At 44.7% G+C, this 22664-nt stretch overlaps 1 protein-coding gene across 2 annotated transcripts in view; it reads left to right on the top strand.

Moving 5' to 3' along the window:
• Positions 1-22664, top strand: part of FARP2 (FERM, ARH/RhoGEF and pleckstrin domain protein 2) — a 66106-nt gene that overhangs the window by 31796 nt on the left and 11646 nt on the right. The window contains exons 8-18 of one of the 2 annotated variants that reach the window (XM_054385835.1): positions 278-373; positions 744-907; positions 1392-1460; positions 2507-2564; positions 3290-3530; positions 14673-14681; positions 15746-15924; positions 17774-17863; positions 19296-19429; positions 20653-20734; positions 22130-22367. In XM_054385835.1, the coding sequence (XP_054241810.1) occupies positions 278-373; positions 744-907; positions 1392-1460; positions 2507-2564; positions 3290-3530; positions 14673-14681; positions 15746-15924; positions 17774-17863; positions 19296-19429; positions 20653-20734; positions 22130-22367 (1360 nt within the window). The remainder of the gene's footprint in view (positions 1-277; positions 374-743; positions 908-1391; positions 1461-2506; positions 2565-3289; positions 3531-14672; positions 14682-15745; positions 15925-17773; positions 17864-19295; positions 19430-20652; positions 20735-22129; positions 22368-22664) is intronic. The other variant, XM_054385834.1, reaches the window with a different exon arrangement.

Below are 22664 nucleotides of genomic sequence, written 5' to 3'. Positions count from 1 at the left end.
TAGTTTTATTAATCACTTTGCACTGGAGAACAATTGTCTAACCAGCACCTTCATCTGAATATGGCAATCACTTTGGATTATCATGTTTGAGAGAATTTTGTCACCAGAAATAAAAATCCAACAGGGTTTGGGGGTGGTGTGTACACACATGCACGTGTTCATATGCCCACAACAGAGGTTTGTTTGCTGCTCTTACTTCTGAAACATTTGCCAGCTTTTCACAGAATTTGCTGTTTAACTGTTTTAACTGTTTTTAACTATTATTATTTTAATTCAGGGCAACACAAAAATCAATACATTCAACTGGTCGAAGGTCCGGAAACTTAGCTTCAAGAGGAAAAGATTCCTTATTAAACTCCACCCAGAGGTCTGTGTGAGTTTTACTCTAATAGTGGGCTGGTCAGTGTAAAATATACTACATTTTATTACCAAAAATTCTAGAGTTTGGGATTCTATCAAACAACTTCAGTGGGGTATGCTTGGCTTTATCATTCAAGTAAAAATCTTTTCTCACCCTGTGTCTATTGTCTTAGATTTTTAGGTTTTATGTGTCAGCCTCAGCTTCTCCTATATGTAGCTATAAACATGTGTAAATGTAAGACAGGAAAAAAAAAATAAACCCAAGACTTAGCAAAATACTACATCTTACAGGAGTTTAGCCTTTTTGGTGGCACTTCTTGTACTCTCCTTTTCTCCTCCCTTGCTATCTTATGTGCTACCTAACTTTCATGTTTTATTCCCAGGGCCCCTATCAAGACACATTGGAGTTTCTTATGGGAAGTAGAGATGAGTGTAAAAACTTCTGGAAAATCTGTGTTGAATATCACACATTCTTTAGACTCTTTGATCAGCCAAAGCCAAAGGCTAAAGCAGTGTTCTTCACCAGAGGGTCATCATTCAGATACAGGTAGGGAGAAACATAACAGATTTATTAAAGCTAAATTCCTTCTATCATAAGAAGACAAGATCAAAAGGAAAAAGCATTCTGAAGTCATTCAATCTATGATTCTTATTCACTTGACCTTGGAGCTGCCTTCCAATACCTGAAGGGAACCTACAGGAAGAGGGACTTTTCATAAGAGGCTGTCTAGTGACAGGACAAAGGGGAATGGCTTGAAGCTGAGGGAGAGTAAGTTTAGATTGGATCTTAGGAAGAAGTTCTTCAGTATCAGGGTGGTGAGACTCTGGAATAGGTTGCCCAGAGAGACTGTGGATGCCTCCTCCCTGCTGGTATTCAAGGCCAGGTTGGATAAGGCCTTGAGCAGCTCAGTCTGATTGAGAGGCATCCTTGCCCATGGCAGGGAGGTTGGAATTCATGATCTCTGATGTCTCTTCTGACCTAAGCCATTCTATGATCCTGTGATAACATTTGTACTTTTGTGGGTTCACAGTGGACGAACACAGAAGCAACTGGTGGATTATATTAAGGACAGTGGGATGAAGAAAACTCCATATGAGAGGTAAGTGCACTTAATTTGGAGAGGTGAAATGTAGCTGAGACTTCCAGGGTGCCCTTATTTCCTAAACATGTTTCTCAGTGATACTTGGAGAAGACATGGTCATGTGCTGACTTCTCAGTTACTGAGGTCTGCCTCAAATCTGAAGTAATTTAGTGCTGATGGAAGGAAACTTAGGAGAATTTCAGTGTTGCATTTCACAGTCTGTGGGCACTGTGTGACTCAGGTGTCTAAAAAAGTGCTATGTCTCAAAGGTTTAGTGGGGACTTGTCTGTACCTCACTGCAGAGATGGAAGCAATCAGTATGAGGGCATGTAACAGAACTTGAAATCTGCAAGTCTGACATTAAGTTGTCATTTCTAAGCATACCACTAAATTAAGAATCTACATTTTCATTATAAAATTGTCCTTTACTTGCTTTGATATGAAACCACCCTAAACTTGTCATACCCCTTTCACCTGAAAGATTATAGGAACACATAAGAAGTTTGCATTAATCTACTATTAATAAATAATTTTTTATGTCTTGGACTCCAGTTGATCTGGTTTTCTGTAGGAAAGATTGATTTTTCTAGTAAGCTGTTGACATGGAATGAATTTAACCATGAGTGTGATGCAGGATACCACTTTTTGGGGTGTGACACAGAGAATATTTTCAACCCACAGATTACAGGGTTGACTCAGTTGTAAATTGTTTGTAACATTGATGCACGTTAACTCGTTCTGGTTTTGAAGCCATTCATTTGTAGATGTTTGTACTGATGACAGAGGAAGAAGTTAAATTAAGTGTGCTGTATATGCTTCTGCCTCAAGTTGCTGAGTTTTCCTTCAGTGGTATGAAGAATCTGTCTTGATTCCTTTTTCTGTACGTTTCTTACTTAATTTAAAGCTCTTGTGACTTCTAAAATTTTGAACTAATTATTAACAAAACATGATAAAACACAGCTTGACATGTTTCAGTTGGCTACTAGAGTGGCAATAGCTGAACAACAGGGAAGGGAGAAGGCTGATTCATGTCTTGGAAACTCAGGATGCTCTCTGTTCTGCAGGAGGCACAGCAGAGCCAGAGCATCCACTCGCACTTCCAACATAGACGTGCCAAAACAGGTCAGTTCTGCAGCACCTTCTACACTGCAGCCAGGGCAGCTGGCAGCCAGCTTCCTGAGGTGATAGTGAAGGAAAGGTGCTCCAAGTGACATGTTTGTCTGGAGTTGCTTTTACTATTTGACCTTTGTCCCTGCTGCAGCTTTTATTCTTTCTGTGGGTGCTATCAGTTTTGATAGCTGTAGCCACTGGAGTCTAAAGTGAGTAATATTTCAGGGTTCAACTGAACTGAAACAAATCTGCTTTACTTTCTAGTATGTTACTACCTAAGAGGATTAGTTTGTCTTCAGGTACTCTCTAATTGCTTTCTGTGCAAGTCTTGAGTTGATTGTTTAGATTCTTTCTACAGTCAGTGGTAAGAAACAAACGTTTCACTGGATGCTCTTGTTTAACATGTCAGAGTTTAAGGAGGCATCACGGGATTTTGCTGTCATTTTATGTTATTTTCCCTTGCGGATGCATTTTCAGCAGAGGCTAGAAAATACCTCAGTTTAATTTTCCATCCAATTACCAGAATTCAGGGGGAAAAAATATCTTGCCTTTTACAAGGGCTGCTGGATCTGCCTCTGTATACAATGTTTTGTTTGCTGTGTGGTGAGCTCCTTTGAAGCACTTATCCCTTCTGCATCAGGAACTGGATGTTGCCTTTGCTTTTATGTATTATAAAAATCTTTTTTATTTGTCTGTTTCTGCTTTTTTGTTGTTTTGTTTTGTTTTTGCCCTCTTAGAGTGTCCCATTCACTGAGGGTTTGAGAACCCCGGGGTCTCCTGCGTCAGCTGCTGCCCCCTTCCACTCAGTTCACTCATCGGCCACTTCTACTCCTGTCCTGACCATCTTTGCAGAAACCAACCTTTCCTCGTTGGACCCCCGAGTGCCACACACAAGGATTCCAGAAAAAAACACTGCAGCACCAGCAGAAGAAGTGGGAAGGAAACTGATGCAGCAGCCTGGATCTCCCATGCTCCAAGGTGTTGGGTTTGGTAGTGTTGCAGGCAACTGTAACACTGCTTGTCCTATTGTTAAGAGTGGTTGTGGTGTAGATCTAGATGTAGAGAGGAGCAGTGAAGAGAGCAGGGCTGCTGTGTGTAAAAATGACAATGATGAGGATGACTTTACCACAGGTGTTTTTGTTGCTGAACCAAAACATCAGCATGGCAGTCGGGGTGCCCCGCTTTTCCCATTGGCAAATTCCCAGTTACAGGTGTCAGAGGAGTTCATTGATGATGACCCAGCAGAAATTTCCTTTTTTGCTGGGGGGTCTGAGGCATTTTCCTATGTGTACAGTGGCTTAGAGAGGAGGGGCTCTGATTTTTCTAAGCGTGTGCCAGAGTCTCCTGGTTTTGCTGCAGACCCCCTTCAGCGGCACACAGGCTCTGCTCAGTCAAGCCCTGACAGATACTCCACCGAAGCTGTAGATATGAATGTAGAGGATGAGTTTGAGTTTGAGGAAGGGAGCGATTTCAATGGCAACGACAGACCATCAGGTACCTCGGAGCTGTTTGAGGTGAAAGCCCGAGCAAGCAGGATGCAGAGTCTGCTGAGCCCATCCGAAACGAGCTCTCTCCTCAACAACCGCTCGGAGAGCAGCTCCCTCACCAACCTGCCGCTGAACGGAACCTGCTCCCTGCACACCTACAGCTCTGCCAACCACTCGGAGGCCAGCTCCATGGTGAACTTCCCTGCCTACTCCATCCGCTCAGAGTCCAGCTCAGCCTTCCAGTTCACGGACGTTATTGACCAGCTGGAACAGCTGAGCTACCCGCCTACCACCACAGAAGACTCCAGCAGCACAGACACGGACTCCTGGGACTCCGAAAATGCTGCGCCGCTGGATGTAAACCTTTTCTTTAGCAATCCTTTTGCTCAAGCCACCAGTGAGAACTTTGCTTTTGACTTTCAGAATAATTTAAAAAACCTCACCCAGGAAGACTGGGCAGAGAAGGCACATGTCAATTGAGTGAGTCTTGATTTTCCTGATGGATCCCTCTACACTTTTCAGGCTTAGAAGGCCAAAGGGTGCGATGTCAGTCACTTTAAGCAAGAAAACTCTAATCCGGTGGCTGGATTTTGAATGCCATACCAAGAATGACTATTTTGTTTCAATTTCTCTCAAAACATCCTAGCTTTGGTGCTGCATTCTGTGCCATCACACTGCATCCAGAATGACTTATAACAGGCTATGATGTTCACAAAATACTGCATTTAGGAAAGCCCACTAATTGCAGAGAAGTTAAGTATCATCAGCTTGCTCATGCAGACATCTCAAATGACAGTGAACTGAAGGACTTCTTTGGCTGGAAATGTATCTGTCAGGGTTTGATATAGTAGGCTGTTCCTCCAGCACCCAAAATGCAGCAGCCGCTTTTGCCACATGCTTGTGAACAAGCAGCTGCATCCAGTAATCCAGCTGTTTTCCTATTCTGCACTGAGAGTCCTTATTTCGAGGTAGGTTTTTGTTTCCACAGTCGAAAAAAATGGACAGTCTTCAAATTGGCTGTGAAGGCAAGTTTTGCAATATCAACCTGTGCAACATGTCTGTGGTGTACTTCAAAGAACAAATAACCTAGGTGGTAGTTTAGGAGGAGGAATGTGCACACAACCAAATGAAAGCAGCAATCACCAAAACTTCTTGTGAAGACAATCATTGTATTATCTGACTTAGGAGTGCCTTCAGCAGTCCAGCAACAAACAAGTACTCTTCTATTCTGCAGCACTTTGGAGATACATGCACAGACTCTAAAAGCATCCCCACTTTTTTGCCTTCCCTTCATTTGCTTTGTTTAATCACCCTGCATAAAACTGCTTAGAGACTAATTCCTATAAGTGCCCTTTTATCTGTGGAAGCCAGAAGATTACCTGGTGATAGCTTTAACTTTTTCTTTAAAATGTGTGTTGCATTCAGAAAAATGCTGTGATCTTTCTGAGGCGCTGAAATCAGGAATGAATGAATGAATGCTGCAGGCAACAGCTAGGCCTTCATTGCTTTTAGAATTGTAGTTAGCTGACTTTGACATGAGACTTGATCTGTAAGCTTAATAGTGTGGTTGGGAAGAGAGTTACTGAACTGGTCACATCTAATTTAGCAAAGTTTATTGAGGTGGAGCAGTACAAGTTGTGAAATGTCCTTCCTGTCTTCCAATCTGATGGATTAGAGGTGTGAAATTCAGAGCTTCATCTCTTATTAGTATTTTTTTTAGAGTATTTTGGTTTTGTCCAAGCAAGAATTTGAAACACATAACACCTACCCAAAACCTTGTGATGGAAAGCATCATCTCCTTCAGCCGTTTGGTTTTGGGTTTCTCTGTGGCCCAGTTTCCAGCCCCTTGCAGCATTTGTACAGTCAGTGCCTTCAAAATAAGCAGCTTACAGCTACTAGCGTAACTTTATGCTCCTTGTTATTCATAGCTTCATAGGATAGTTTGGGTTGGAAGGGATTATCTAGTTCCAACCCCCCTGCCATGGACAGGAGCACCATATAAGTTTTCTTAAATGTCATCTAGATATATCCTTGTGTCATCCTGATATATCCTTAAAAGGCTTTCATTCTTTACTGAAACATTTAAACATCTAAAAATTAGTATTATTTCTGAAAACTGTGACAACTCAAACTTCAAGGGAATTCCTCTCAACATAAGATAGAACACGAGGAGGTCAGACCTCCTTTAGTCACTCATTTCTTTTAGTTTAGTTTTTCTCAAGGTATGATTACTCTTCACAGCACTTGCTTTGATGTCCTGCTTACCATGTTGGAGTGGGATCACTGCTGTTTCATGAGAAACCTAACTAAGAGCAGAGGCTTAGTTTGGACCTCCAGCAATAGCCAGCAGTTTGATTGCTCTTTTTGTTACTATGTGCTATCTGAGGAGGGGTTGTTTTGCTTTGTTTTTCCTTCTGTTGAGTGTGTGTTCTGGCTCTTGGTGTGACTTTGCTTATACCTGTGGAGATGATGCTGTGGATGTGTAATGTGGCATTTCTAAACAGGCACTTGGAGGAGGTCTTCAGTTGTGTCCAAAGCTGATACCTTTAAGGGTGGTAGTTGTGGGAAAGAAATCAGACAAGCCACCTAAAACCAACTATATTATGTAACTTCAAAAAGGAAAAAAAGACAGAGAGCTGTCTCCAAACTGTCTTAGAAATGATAGAGACAAATGTATAGAGAAAGATTAGAGAAAGGCTGTTAATTTCTTTGATGCTTAAAAAAAAATCAGGATTCAGCTGTTTCCATTTACCTGCTCCTGCCTTTGTTTCATGTTCTGTGCCTCCATCAATAGCATGCTCTCTAAATGTGTTAGAATTGCTTCACCTGGGAAGAAACCCAACTAAATTCCCTGTGTTTTCAAGTGGTCTTAGGAAAAAAGCTGCCTGTGTTTTCAATAAACACGCTTGGCAATCCTGACAGAAGACTTGCCAATATGCTGTCCTGCACTGCAGGTAGTTTAGAAAGGCATCTTCTCTGCTTTTCATGTATTTTGCAGCAATGACACAGATCTTCTAGAGGTGACTTTAAAGCTCAGGGTGTAGGGTTTTTTTAGAAGAAGTAATAAGAGTTGTAATGCCCATTTTGTTTTCTAAAGGAATGGGAGTGGCTTAGAACCTCCATCCTTTAGCTTAAAGCAAGATGTGTGAATCCTCAGGTGAGGATGGGATGGAGGAACCTCCATACTCTGCTAAGGAGCTGTGCAGATAAAGGTTTTAATTATGAGTGTCACCAGGAACACTCATCCTTCACATCATCTGACTCCTCTAGACCTGAATTTGGGATGGTTGCACAGAGCCAGTGCCGGCCAGCACCTAGACAGCAGTGCCCTTGCCAGGACTGCACACCATGCTGTGCTCACAGGCTGGGTGAGAGGTCAGTGCTACTGCCTGTGTCCCTGCTGCCTGTTGTTGATATCTTTGCTGTTGCTAATTGATAGCTTAGAGGTGTCATGGTTTCTTTCTGGGCTTTTCTGATACTTCAAGGTATGTGGCTTCTGAGGACATCATTGTGTGCTTAGCTCTGTTGTTTTATTTTTGGTTTCCCAGATAGGCACAAAAGAGAAGAAAATGTAGTTTGTAAGTAGTTTTTATTGTAGGAAGAAAGCTATGAGAGAAGGTTCTTCACCATTTCCCCCTGAGGGGTGAGTTCAGATTCACTTTCCACTAGAGATGGAGAGAAAAGCAGCAAGGGAACAGGAGGCTCAGTGCTTCGCAGTGGACTCGAGCATCAGTTGTGAATTGTTCTAGAGCAACAAAGCCTTGCCAGGCATTTTCCTCTCCTCCAGCTGTCTCCTGAGGTGGCAGGAGAAGGTAAGAGAAGGAATGGCTTTGTCTCTCTGTATTGTTTTTCTTTGGGCAATGTAAAGGAGTTGGTGAGCTTCGGTGTGGGGTGGTTATATTCCACGTGCCAGCGATGCTGCTAAGCTTTCAGTGCTCCTCCTTGCAGTTTGCTTTGGTTTCTTTCCACGGTGTTGATACTGCTAACACATAGTTCTGGTACTGATTTCTGCTTTTTTTTTCCTGAGCACACAAGTTTTCCTTCAAGAAGGTGAGTAGTATGCTGGCTGTTGTGAAGTTGGTGTCAGCCATATAGCTGAGACCCTTGCAGACCCTGAGCGGCAAAAGCTGGGGAGATGATATATGAAAAATCAGAAGATCTTTGTTGAGTATCCCATACATCCTTGCCTTGAGAAGAAAGAATTTCAGGAGCTGTGGTAGGAGCAGATGAAAGCCTAGGTGCAAACCTTGGCTTGTCCATAGCAAGGGAGTGGTTGTCCTCTCTTCCCCCTGCTATCCTCCCTTCTGCAGGTATGTTCTGTCACATGTGCTTCCTGCCCAGCTCTGGGGAAGGCTGTGGGGATTGTCTATAGGTATGTATCCTTCTAGTCCAGGTACAGGGGTTAGTGCCATCTTTTTCCACTACTGGAGTTTCCAGGCTTGTTCTCCAAACTGCATCCACCAGCCATTGCTGCAGGAGCTCAGTGAAGGCAGCATGCTGGAGCCATGACTCCTGCTTGTCAGTGGAACAGGGCTGTTATCCATCCCTCCATTTCTCTCTCCTCCTGGTTTAGCAAACACTTGCAGCCACAGGAAGCATGTCACCATTACTGGCTTTTCAAAATGCGTTTGGGTGATGGCTTTAACTCTGAACTCAACTTGCACGTTGCAGCACGACTAAAAGACACTAAGAGATGTGTGTCTTGGGTGAATAATTTCATCTGCACCTGTAGTCCTGTGTATTTGCACTTCCAGCAGCTCTGTGCTTAAACACATCCATTAAATCATAGAATCACAGAATGTTAGGGGTTGGAAGGGACCTCTGAAGGTCACTGAGTCCAACTCCTCTGCCAAAGCAGAGTCACCTTGGGCAGGTGACAGAGGAACACATCCAGGTGGGTTTTGACAGTCTCCAGAGGAGGAGACTCCACAACCTCTCTGGGCAGCCGTCTCCAGCACCCTCACAGCAAAGAAGTTTCTCCTCATGTTGAGGTGGAACCTCCTGTGTTCCAGTTAGTGTCCATTGCCCCTTGTCTTATTACTTGACACCACAGAAAAGCACTATATGAGAGCATCTCTGACCTTCACATATGCAGTTACTGGAACTCTTTAATTTGCACAAAACACAGGTCATGGAATAGTCTCTGACCTATCCACCACCAGGCTAAACCTTAGTAAACTTACTAGCCTTTTGAAGTACTTATGATTTAAGTAGTAACTTGTATATTTCCCAGGGCTTAAATATTTTGATATTAGGATGGAATAGGGTGAGCAATTGATCTGCTCTCTACTTTTTTCTTTAATTCCCAGTTATTTCAGAGTTGCTGGATAATACCCAGTATTGATCTCCTTTTCCCTGTCTATATTTAAATGTAGTTGATTTTAAGGGATATGATTATATTCTTTTTTTCCTTGATTGGTGGTTTGGTGTTGTTTTCTGTTTGGGGTGGGTTTGTTTGTTTGTTTATTTTGTGGTGGTAGTTTTTGTTTAGTTGCAAGTCTTGATGAGGGTGAGGTTTCTTGGAGACACTAATAAAAGTCATTCTGATGTTCTGCTTTCTGGTGCAAACCTGTCGGTAAGTCATTCCCATTATTGTCATTTTGCAAAAGGTTCTCAGCCATGAATGATCAGGTGTTGACTGAATGAACAGTGCCATTTTCAGTGTAGTTTTCAGTAGCTCTTACATTGCACTTGTCACAGTGCCATGGGTGTACATGTACACTCTGCATGACACGGGGAGACTTTACAGTTCCAAATCTCTGTCATGAAATCCACGTGATTACCTGCCCGTGGGTGCTCATAGGGTTAGTCCCCTGGGTGAGCTGTAGCTCTGCAGGTTGCACATTTGGAGCATGTTTAACTGAACCTGATCTGTGGGGAAGGTGTTGCTATCCATTTACCAAACCTGCTGCTGCTTCTGAGGTGGCAGCCAGCAGCCTGCACCAGCCCTGCAGGTGGGTCAGAAGCACAAAGTGCCCCACTTTTCAGTGCCTGCCTTGGTCAGTGACTCCCCAGCTCAATAGGTGCTACTCTTTTCAGGAAAGGATTGTGTTATAAAAACAAAGAGGGCTGGAATTTCTTAACTGATCTCTTGAACTTTATCTTTTATACAGGAAATGTTTTATTGAATTACATGTTGGGGTTTTTAATATCTTTGTGTCTGTTCAGATTGCCAGTTATCAACCTACAGATTTGTACTAATTCATCATTTTTAATTGTTTATGCAATAAAATAAGGAAAACTTTTATATAAATTACAACATGGGCTTTTTAGCTTCTTTTTTTTGTTACCCTTTGTGTTTGAAATAGAATAAATGTTTGTTCTCCTAGCCAAGGCATCTTAGAGTTTTATTACCAGGTTTCTCCAGGCAGGTTTCCTCCCACGTTTCTTTGTTAAAAGTAGAGCCCAACTAGGGCAAATCGTGCTGTGTGGTTTTCAAATTACTGGTTTGTGCAGATCTTTTGCTTGGCTTTACAAATGGGAGCAGAAATTCAGAGTTCATTACAGGAATTATGCTTCTGGTGGAGACATGTTTTCTTTTAAACTTAAGTCTATCCCTCAAACTCTGTCCTGCATGTTTGCTGTTACTGGAAGCTTGTCCTTTATTGCAAGGGGATGGAGGTACCTGCTTGTTTTCAAGATTGAAAGTTCTCCTCAGGAATCAATGACCAATGTGTGGGTAAATCCTCTTTTCCTGCATCACAAACATTTGCTTTGAAAATGCAGTAGTACTTACATGAGGAAAACTGAGCAGGTTTCTAGGCTAGTTTAAATTGATGTGGGTTTTTTTTTTTTCTTGTTAATTTGCTGAAAACACCCACTCCTAAAAAAATTTGCATTTCTGCAAAGAGGCATTATTGGGTAGAATTGACTTTGACTTCCTTTTGAACACTCCAGCAGTTCCATGTCCTTATAGTGGGGACACCAGAACTGGATGCAGTATTTGAGGTGAGGTCTCACCAGAGCAGAGTGAAGGGGCACAATCACCTCTCTTGCTCTGCTGGCCCCACTCTTCTTGATGCAGCCCTGCAGGTGGGGTCTCACCAGAGCAGATGAGAGGGGCAGATTCACCTCCTTCATCCTGTGGTCACACTTCTCTTGATGCAGCCCAGGATATAATCTAGCAGCTCATTCTCCTTTTTTTTTCCTGACCTTTTTTGATTCTCTTTGTTTCTTTTATTTGTTTCTTTCTTTTTTTTTTTTTCTGTCCCAGAAAATAATTGTAATTCTTGGTGTATCAGTTTCTTTTTACTCTCAAAGCTTGATCAGGAAGGTGGTTTCATTTCCCTAGTGTGTCACCTGCTGCTGTCCCTAAGATGGACCCAAAACTGGTTTATGCTAACGTAGTAAATTACAAGTCAGACTTCATATCTGGCTGATGCATGCTTGCTTCCTTGCTCTCTCTCTTGCATTGCTGACTGACATCAGGTGGTGGCTTCCCCAAATTTTCCTTCCATACCCATAGCTTTGAAGTTTGTGTGGGGTAAAGAAATGTATACCCTGCAAAATGGCTGGCAGGTTAGAGAAGATCTCTGCTCTATTGCAGAGGCAAATAAGAATGGATTTTTGTTGCAAGGCAAATAATGGATTTTGGATATTGGACACTAAACAGATGTACTGAGAAAAAAAAGAAAACAATTGTGTGTTAAGTGTGATAATGGCAGTGAGAGGGCTGGGATTCAAGTGCTCTTGAAGAAAACACAAGGTAAGGTCATGGCTACAGCAGCTGGCTTGAAGGTTGCTCTGTAATCCCCTAAAGAACTTCTCGTGACTGGTTTTGTACAATGCTCTAAACACATTTTCAAATTTGATTATGAACCTTCACATCTGTGTACACTGAATATCCTCTCAGTACAAAGCAGAGTGGACAAACATTAGCAGTAAGTCATAGTTTTATGTATCAGAGGCTTTTGTGGTTTTATACCTCGACAGAAGGTAGCATAAACAATAATAATAAACTGGTTGGACAATGTTGTACAGTAGGTGTGACAGATAAGGCTGGCATCCTCACTCAACTCCATAGCTGTGTTCATGCAAACTACAGAGCTTTTACAATGCTTTATAGTGACACTGAGTAATTTTTTTCTCAACCGAATGCATGCTGGTCTTTTTATGAAGCTGGTTTTGTTTGCTTGAGGGTACATGGTGGAATCTGCTAGGGGGTATTAGTATTCTTGAAGATCTTCGAGGATGTGGCATGTTACACCAGACTGACACCTTTTGGTCTTGCATTGAGTGAAGTGCACTTGTGTGTGTTGTGAAAGCAGGAATTAGACACCTACAGAGTGCTGTCATGTCTGTGAGGGTCTGGTCTGCAGCCCTGAGCACTCACTGTGTCATTGCATGGAACCCCTGACTCCTGCTTACAGCAAGGCTCCTGAATTTGGGATGGTTGTTACCTGCAGAGAACAAATTTCTTCTCCGTGCAGAATGCTGCAACATGGAAACATCCCTCTCCAAGAGCAGTCCTTTTTAGTACACCTGCAGGATGCTGCTGCTCACAGGGCAGGGAAGACTTTGGCGCACCAGGGTTTGATGTCAGCGAAAACATTGATCTTTGCACCAGTGAAGGAAGGCTGACAGAGCTGGGTTTGTGCAGCCTTGCGAAGAGAAAGCTCAGGGAAGACCTTATTACCATGGACCAGTACACAAAGGGTGGCTACCAGGAGAATGGAGACTCCCTTTTTACAAGGAGTCCCATGGAAAAGCCAGAGTGATGGGGACAAGTTACTGCTGGGGAGATTCCCACTGGGGTCCAGGAGGAAATGTTTCCTCATGAGAACAGTCAGACATTGGAATCATCTCCCAAGGGAAGCAGTGGAGTTCCCTCTATTGGACAGTTTGAAGACTCAGCTTGACAGGGTGCTGAGCCAGCTCATTTCAGCTACACCATCACCTGGAAAGGTTGGACCAGATGATCCTTGGGGTCCCTTCCAACCTGGCATTCTGTGATTTCTACCTAATTTTAAGAGATTTTCTCCATTGAACAGCTGTTGAAAGCAGCCATGGCCACTCTGACCATTGCATGGATCCTTCCCCAAGAGAATAGAGAACTGCTGTTCTCACCTGCTTGACTGGGAGCTCCCTCCTTGCTGCTCTACTGGAGAAAGGCTGTTGGATTACAGGAGTGAAAATTTCAGTACCTGCTTGTAGTGTCACCTGCCAACATACACCATCGAATGGAGTTTATATCAGTCACTGAAACAGATGTTAGCCCAAAAGATAACCCAGGCTGCTCCCTCATACTTCAGAGGCCTTTCTAGAAAAGGCAGATTGCAGAAGTCACATGAACCTGGGAAAGTCCCTCTGCAGAATTTACCATTTGAGTTGACAGACTATTATAAAAGTGGCAGCTGTAACAGCTCCTTCCTGAGTTCTTCATTATTTTCACCTTAGGGAAATAAACAGCAGGCTCCAGAGTGTCCTTCTCCAGCTGTTGGTATATATAGGAAGGGCACTCCTGTCCCTGGAGATGCAATAGACATCTCTGTCTACCCTCTCCCAGGCTTGGAGGAAGGCTTCAGCATCTTGAGTTAGAATTGTTTGGGTTGGAAAAGACCTTTAAGATCATCAAGTCCACCCATTAACTCTACCAAGTCTGGTGCCAAACCATGTCCCTCAGCACCACATCTCTGTGTCTTTTAAACACATACAGAGATGGGGATTCAACTACCTCCCTGAGTTCTGCTCATTGTTTTAGGCTTCTTGAGGAGCTGAACACACTTGTCATCAGTCTCTCTGGCTCTGGACAGTGGGGCTCTTGCTGTCAGATACAAATGAGCAAGTGTTTGACATGAATTTAATGGCCAGCTTCTGCTGTTGGAGGTGATAAAAAACAGAACTCAGTGTAAATGAGCAGGCAGTGGAGTTTGTGTTTCAGAAGGTATATCCCTTTTACTCCCCTTGTATCTGAACGTTTGGTCTGTCCAGAAGCAATTCAAGTTACAAAATCTGGGAAGTGCCACTACTTTGTGTTAAATTCCAAGGATTTAAAGAAGCTACTCCTGTAAGCTTCTAGCTTGGTTTGAAGCTGTTGTTTCAGCATCCCTGACCTGGAGAAGCATGAATAAGAGTTTACTGTTGTCCCTGTAGAGGTGAAACAGACATCAGAAGCTGTTGCTTTGCTGTGCTGCTATGAAAAGCAGTAGGAATGCTGGAAAGGCTGGGCTAGAAATGAAGCTGTTCCAGTGTGGCTGTGCTCAGCTAGAGCAGGAATGGTTAACTCCCAGCTCAGTGATCTGAATCTCTTCCAGGTGACTGAGCGCAACACTGTTTAGCTTCCTGCATTTGTCAGTGGGAAAATCCGGGCTCGGGCTTCCTCACCCTTGTCACGCTGCCCTGGCTCTGCTTCCTGAACTAGGGAGTGCAGCTGCTCCTGCCAGGAGCGAGACCAGCAGCTCCTCACTCCTACTCCTCCTTCTCCAACACTCCTGTCCCATGACTGTGTTCAGAGACCGAGGATACCCAGGGGGTGCTGCTGGTGTCATTAATGCCTTTTGGGGTGACTTTAAGTAGTCTGGGAAGTGATGAGTTGGCACTTTTGGTTGATTTTCCTGTTTGCCTGGGTGAGGTGAGGTAACCCTTGCTCTCTGTTTGTAGCACACAACAGCTGGTGCTGGGGGAGGGCTAAAAGCCTGGCAGGGTGTCCCCGCAGTGCAGTGAAGGTGCTGGATACTGGAGGTCTTGCTGGGTACCCATTTGGTTCCCGGATCTGACAAATCTGGTCTATTGCAATAGGGAGGATCAGTAGGCAAAAGAAAACGAGGTTAGGCAGGAATTTTGTGGGTATACTGTGAGTAATTGGAGTGTCTGTTGCCTTTGGTCCCAAAAAGCAGAGCTGCTTGAACAGTGAAGACCTGAGGGGTCTGTGTGTGCTGCTTTGAGGAAGTGTGCAGAAGAGAGGAGGAGCACCTACTGTCCATAGGCTTCAAGTCACTGCAGTGGTGCCTTGTGTTAGAAAGCTCCAGAGGGTCCACAGATGGAATAAAAATGTACTAAAGAGATTGGCAATTAATGATCTAAAGCACAGCAGGACGTGTTACTGCTGCTTCAGACAGGGTTTGCTCAGCAAGGGGATTGTGTGCATCCAGTTCATGCTCAGTGCTACAGCACTGTTTGCCTTTGAGATCAGTAATTCATGTTCCTAGACTTTGAAGAGCCAGGAATGAAATCTCTTTCATGCTCCCTTTTTGTATAGCAGCATATTTTTCCTCTCCCATTTTGGAGATTCCCTGATTTCTGAATGTATTTTTAACAAGCTATAACTTCTGGAGTGGAGAGTAGCAGAATGATTTGTCCTAGTTTTGCCTGGAGTGAAAAGTGATTCTTCTTTTAAAAAGGAAAAATTAAAAACTTGTTACTTCAATGTAATCCTCTGTTGCCTACCCTGCTGGTGCTCAACAAAATCCAAAAGGGTTGGAGGACTTTTTCATGGATGTTTCAAACAATTTATCCTTTCCCTTTGGATGCAGTTGTGAATGTGTTTGTGCTTGCTGTGCCTCTGCTGACAGCTGGGTTACAGGGAACGCTGCCCTTTGCTTCGAGGTGTACACCTGAGTCTCTTATGGATTAACTTCTTTTGCCTTTTTGTTTAATGAGATTGCAATTAGAGTTTACAGTAGCAGTGGCTAATTGTCTTTGATGCTCTGTCTTCCAAACCATTTTCTCTCCTTTTCCATTCCATCTTCTCATTCTTTTCCCACCCAGGCCTGCCAGTGGACCATTCTCAGCTCTCTTCCCTCGTGCTGACGAGTCCCCTGGGCTTAAACCCAGCGTTTCAGGTGAACTTGAACACAGCTGTCCAGGGTTCATCTCCTCTCCTGAGTCCTGTCCTCAGTGATGCTGGTGGTCCCAGGATAGAAGAGGATGACGAAGTGAAACGCAAGGTAAGATAATGATGTGACCTGGAATTTCCATCCAGAGAAAAGTGCTGGTTTCAGGTCAGGGGCTGTGCTTGTTTCATGTGAGGAGCTGTGCTGGCTTCAGCTAAAGGGGTGTGCTGGCTGGGCACTGAATGGTGATGATGTTATATTTGGTGGTAGAACAGATGTGTCCTGTGGTCAGTGTTGTAAACCCCAGTGCTGATGGTTTGGTTGGGTCTGTGTGTGTCTCACTGTTGTGGCAGTGCCCTCTTGGTGTAGGGATCCTCTTGGTGTCTGCTGTTGGGATCATCTCCCACTGTTTTAGCAGGCACACCTGCCAATGGCCCTGGCATGGCAGGGAGCTCTGCTCAAAATCTGCCTTTTATACCCCAGAATGGAAACAAGTATTGGTGGAGCTGCTCTCTCCATAGCTGGCTGTTCTGTCTGGTGAGAGGTGAACAATGGTCTAGCCTTACAGAGGCTTGAGGCTTGCTTTTGAGAAAGTGAGGGATGAAACAGGCCCTGACTTCTGGAGGTGCAACAGGTATCAAAGGAGGAACAACTTTGTGTCTTCAAGATGTGCTTATGTCTAGGTACTGCTCCTTAGTCTGGGCTGCTTTCCTTTCTTTCCACCAGTAAGCAGTGGTTGCTTTAACTGGCAACTCTGCAACATGCTGTGGGATTTTCATCACCCCTGTGTAGAGCTCAGGTTTCACCTTTGCTTTCTTGAATAATCCTAATTATCAAAGTTTCTTCTTCTGGAGGCCCCTTCACCTTCAGTCCTCAAGACACAAGCTTCAGCTCCTTGCTCTGTGCTTCAGCACCACCACAAAAGGCCTCTCTGTCACACCCTTGTCCTCTTGCATACTGCACTGCTGCAGAGCTTTTCTGAAAGGTAAAATATGTGGTGGTTGTCCAGAAATTCTGACCAAGGTCTCCCAGGAGCTTCTCAAGAGTCTTGCATGCTCTGTGCAGCAAGCCTCCTGTAGTCTGCATTGTAAAGCTGAAGCACCACTTCATGCTGTCCTCTGGTGGTGTGGGTTTTTTTAAGCAGAGAGGCTTTGTGTGTCTCCAGAGTTCTTCAAAACGATGGAGATGGCCAGATGTCAGTGTGTGGTTCACATGTGCTTTCTTATCCACACTGCAGCATGTCAGGAGTGGTTGTTAGCCATGAGAGGAATCTGCAACCACAGAATCGCTGAGTTTGGATGGGACCTCTTGAAATCTTCTAGTCCAACCAGCTCCTCTTTCTCAAGCAGTTACTCCAAGCATTTAGATGGACTCAGGAGAAATAAATGAGTTTGTGCCTGTATATGTGTTGCTCCATATGTTCCTGACTACTTTTTTAGACATGGAAAACAAATTTCAGGTCAAGCATTGGAACAAGCTGCCCAAGGAGGTGGTGGAGTCACTGTCCTTGGTGGTGTTCAAAACATGTCTGGACACAGCACTCCGGGACATGGTTTAGTGGGCATGGAAGTGTTTGGTTGACAGTTGGACTTGATCTTAGAGGTCTTTTCCAACCTTAATGAATCCATGATTCTGGAGTATCTGACAGAATGCTGTCCACATTGTATTTCTCTGTATTCTATTTCATAGAATCATTAGGGTTGGAAAAGACCTCTAAAATTGTTAGATCATTTCTCTCCTGCAAGTGTGGTCAGACATTGGAACAGGTTGCCCAGGGAGGGTGTGGAGTCAGTCCCTGGAGGTGCTTAAGAAACGTGTGGATGTGACACTTGAGGATATGGTTTAATGGCCATGGTAGTGTTAGGGTGATGGTTGGACTTGATGATCTTAGAGGTCTTTTCCAAGCAAAACAATTCTATGACTCTCTGTTTGAATACTTACCAGTTCCTGCCTGTCCTTCCAGCGCTACCCAACTGACAAGGCCTACTTCATAGCAAAGGAGATCCTTGCTACCGAGCGGACCTATTTGAAGGACCTGGAAGTGATTACAGTGGTAAGGGGCTTTAACTCTCTTCGATGCTTTTCCTCTTCTTAACAGATTTGTAATTGGTAATTTGGAAAAACTTGGAATTTCTTCCAGGTGACAGAAAAAAGAAGTCCTATGATAAACCATAACCTGTGAGCTATCTAGGTGTTACCTTTCTGGTTACACAGGTCCTCACGTGGGACTGCAGATGTCTCGTGTAGATTTCTACCATTAACTCCAACAGCTGCATCTCGTGGCATTTTGATGTCTTAGGCAAACTTCCCTCCTGAAAACTGTCAGCAGGGATGGCCTAAAAATGTTTTGCATTCAGTCTCAGTGACAGTCATTGCCGCCAGCTCTGCCATGGTAATCCAGCCACCATCCCTGTGGTGTTCCTTGGGAAGCTTCTGTCTGTGTGCCTTCTGATGGCACGAGCAGATGACAATTGCAAAGCATATTAAGGCTCACAGAGGTTTGAGGAGTTTTTTCTTTTGTTGCTTCTTTTTTCTTTCCTTTTTGCCTCCTTTGTCGCAGAATTATCAAGTGAGTCCTTGTTTGGAGGTCGTTTGGCTTTCCCAAACCCTTGTTTAGGTTTCAAACTCTTTTTCTTGAAGAGCTTTTTGATTCTTCGCTCCAGGTTTGAACACTGGAGTGTTGCTTTTCTATAAGCTAATGTTTTCGTTTCAGCTAAGAGAAATTTGAGTCCCTTCAGCTGAGGTCTCTCAGTGGGTACCATCTCCCTCAAATTCCTCTTATAGCCTTCCCATCTTGTCTCCTCAAAGATGGGGAAATATCTGGCACCTCGGAGGAGTTCTGAAATGCACACGTCCCTGCCAGAGATCCCTTCCAATCCAAATCATTTTATGATTCTATGTGATACGCAGCAGGATGTCTCCAGCTACTGAATGACTTGCACAGGGCTCCAGGTTTTCTGAAGGAGCAGTTTTATCTGTGCTGAAGTGAAGGCAGTGGTGTGACATCAACTGTGGTGGCCACGTGGTGATGACTGTAATTTAGAGCTGGTATCAACCATCTCATCATTGCATTAAGAAATTTGCTTGTGCCCAGATCCAATCATAAGCCTCATATTTGTGGTGATTGGCAAGGAAAAAAAAATTACATCTTAGATTATCTAAATCTCCCTTCCCCCTTGATTTTCCCCTTCCCCCTTGATTTTCCCCTTCCCCCTTGATTTTCCCCTTCCCCCTTGATTTTCCCCTTCCCCCTGAGTTTTCCCCTTCCCCCTGAGTTTTCCCCTTCCCCCTGAGTTTTCCCCTTCCCCCTGAGTTTTCCCCTTCCCCCTGAGTTTTTCCCTTCCCCCTGAGTTTTTCCCTTCCCCCTGAGTTTTTCCCTTCCCCCTGAGTTTTCCCCTTCTCCTCCATCCCTGCAGACACTTTAGGTGCTAGCCATGAATGTGTGTCCCAGAGCCATGTCTCAGGGTTTCTGGTCTCTCCGGCAGTGGTTCCGCAGTGCCGTGCTCAAGGAGAATGCCATGCCTGAGGGCTTGATGACTTTGCTCTTCTCCAACATAGACCCAATTTATGAGTTTCACCGAGGCTTTCTGAAAGAGATTGAGCAAAGGCTGTCACTCTGGTAAGCTTTTGAGTGGGGTAGCTTTTCCTCCATCCTCTTGTCAAAACCATATTTAATCAGTATTTACGCTGATATCCCTGCGTGCATAGGATGAAGGAAAAAGTCTTTTCAGAAATTATCATTTTAATAAACCCCTACTAAGCACATTTTGCAAACCCTGGTTTTCAAGCACTGTCTTGCACATAATATCCTGGAGCAGTATGAATTGTACACCAGATTCTGTAACCACAGAATCATTTAGGTCAGGAAAGACCCCAAATGGACAGAGTGGACCCTCACCAATTTTGCTGATGTTATCAAACTGGGAGGGGTGGCTGTGCTGCCATCTAGGATGATCTCAACACACTGGAGAGCTGGTTAGGAAGAAACCTTCTGAAATTCGCCAGGGGCAAGTGTAGAGTCCTGCATCTGGGGAAGAACAATCCCATGAATCAGTACAGGTTGGGGGCTGACCTGTTGGAGTGCAGCCCTGAGGAAAAGGACCTGGCAGTCTTGGTAGACAACAGGCTGACCATGAGCCAGCAATGTGCCCTCATGGCCAAGGCAGCCAGTGGCATCCTGGGGTGCATTAAGAGGAGTGTGGCCAGCAGGTCAAGGTTGCTTCTCCTCCCCCTCTACTCTGTGCTGATGAGGCCTTGCCTAGTGTACTGTGTCCAGTTTTGGGCACCCCAGTTCAGGAAGGACAAAGAACTACTGGAGAGAGTCCAGTGCAGGGCCATAGAGATGCTGAGGGGACTGGATCATCTCTCATATAAGAAGAGGCTGAGAGAGCTGGGGCTGTTTTGCTTGGAGGAGACTGAAAGGGGATCTCATGAATTCTCACAAATATCTAAGGGGTGGGTGTCAGGAAGATGGGCCAAAAATTCTCAGTGGTCCCCAGTGGCAGGACAAGAGCTAATGGGCATAAACTTGAACCCAGGAAGTTCCATCTAAACGTGAGAAGGAACTTCTTTACTGTGAGGGTGGCACAACACTGGAGTAGGCTGCCCAGAAAAGTTGTGGAGCCTCCTTCTTTGGAGACTTTCAAGGCACCCTTGGAGGCATTCCTGTGTGTGAGCTGCCCTAGGTGACCCTGCTTTGGCAGGTTGGAGTTGATCTCCGGAGGTCCCTTCCGACCCCTACCATTCCTTCATTCTGTGAAGTACAACGGAAGGTGGAGGGAGGAATTTCAGCATCTCCCATGTACTGTGCCTGCTCATTTCATCTTCTTCCCTGTGTTTCAGGGAAGGAAAAAACAATGCTGCCATGAAAGGAGATTATCAGCGCATTGGAGACATCATGCTCAGGAATATGCGTGCTCTGAAGGTAGGTAAAGGATGAAAATAAAGGAGCCTCAGCGTTATTTCAGTCATTTTTTCCCCCCTTTTATCAGGGAGGAGAGTTCAAGGTTTGGTGTTCCCACTAAACTTGAAGTGACTTGCAAGCAATTGTTGATAAACATATTAAAAGCAAACAAAACAGCTGCATCAAGGCTTTATACCAGTGTTCTTATTTACCTGCAGAAAAGGGGGTGGTTGTTGGCTAATTAGCAGGAGCTGAAGAATGATTACTTCATGAGCTTCACCAGCTCTCCTGTGTTTGCTCAAGCCAAGTTCTCCCCTGTAGAGACTCTGTTTTGGAAGGGGTCAAGGCACCCTTAACAAATTTGCCAACACCACCAAGCTGTGTGGTGTGGTCAGCGTGCTAGAGGGAAGGGATGTCACCCAGAGGGACCTGGACAGGCTGGAAAGGTGAGCCCATGCTAACCTCATGAAGTTCAACAAAACCAAGTACAAGGCCTGGAGAAGAGAAGGCTGAGAGGGAATGTTACTAATGTTTATAAGTATCTGAAGGGTGGGTGTCAAGAAGGTGCCAGGCTCTTCTCAGTGGTGTCCTGTGGTAGGATGAGGTGCAGTGGGTACAAACTGGAACACAGAAGTTCCACATCAACATGAGGAAAAACTTCTTTGCTGTGAGGGTGCTGGAGCCCTGGAGCAGGCTGCGCAGAGAGGTTGTGGAGTCTCCTCCTCTGGAGACTTTCAAGACATATCTGTGTGTGAGCTGCCCTAGGTGATCCTGCTTTGGCAGTGGAGTTGGACTCAATGATCTCCAAAAATCCCTTCTAACCCTTAACATTTTATGATTCTAAGGTCCTGCACCTGGGTTGGGGCAATCTCAGGTAGGGATACAGGCTGGGCTGTGAGTGGACTGCAAGCAGCCCTTATGGAGAAAGACCTGGGGGTGCTGGTGGATGGAAAGCTGAGTATGAACCAGCAATGTGCTCTCACAGCACACAAAGCCAATCACATCCTGGGCTACATCAAAAGAAGCAAGGCCAGCAGATCAACGTCTCCCCTCAGCCTCCTCTTCTCCAGACTAAACAACTCCAATTCCCTCAGCTGCTTCTCACCAGACCTGTTCTGCAGATCCTTCACCAGCTTTCTTGCCCTTCTCTGGACACACTCCAGCACCTCAATGTCCTTCTTAGAGTGAGGAGCCCAAAACTGAACCCAGTATTCAAGGTGTGGCCTCCCCAATGCTGACAACAGGGGGACAATCACTGCCTTGGTCCTGCTGGCTGTCCTATTGCTGATCCAGGCCAGGATGCTGTGGGCTGCCTTGGCCACCTGAGCACACGCTGGCTCATGTTCAGCCACTGGAGATCAATCTGTTGAAGACTGCTTTCCTATGATCCAAATAATCTTTTGTCTGATTCAACAGGAGTTTACCAGTTACCTGCAGAAGCATGATGAGGTCCTGACAGAACTGGAGAAAGCAACCAAACGCCTAAAGAAGCTGGAAATGGTTTATAAGGAGTTTGAGCTGCAGAAGGTTTGCTACCTGCCCCTCAACACATTTCTACTCAAACCAATCCAAAGACTGATGCACTACAAGTTGATCCTGGGCAGACTTTGCAAGCACTACACAGCAGAGCACCGAGACTTCGCAGATTGCCGGAGTGAGTGAGCACTCAGCTCTGTATGTGCGAGGCAGGAACCCATTCCTATCTACAGATAAAGCTTTGCCCACACCCTGTGGGAATCAGAGAATCATTAAGAATGGTTTAGGTTGGAAGAGACCTTAAAGATCATCTAGTTCCAACCCTTCTGCTATGGGCGGGAGCACCTTCCACTGGACCAGGTTGCTCAAGGCTTCATCTGGCCTGGTTTAGAACACCTCCAGGGAGCCTCATTTCTAAGTAGAACTATGACCAAAAATGATTACTTTAGAGTGTCAAGAGCTTGCATACTTAAAA

This window comes from Indicator indicator, chromosome 13 (assembly GCF_027791375.1).
Source record: "Indicator indicator isolate 239-I01 chromosome 13, UM_Iind_1.1, whole genome shotgun sequence".
Taxonomy (NCBI): Eukaryota; Metazoa; Chordata; class Aves; order Piciformes; family Indicatoridae; genus Indicator; species Indicator indicator.
The sequence above is the reverse complement of the archived record's forward strand: the minus strand, read 5'-3'. Positions and strand labels throughout refer to the sequence as shown.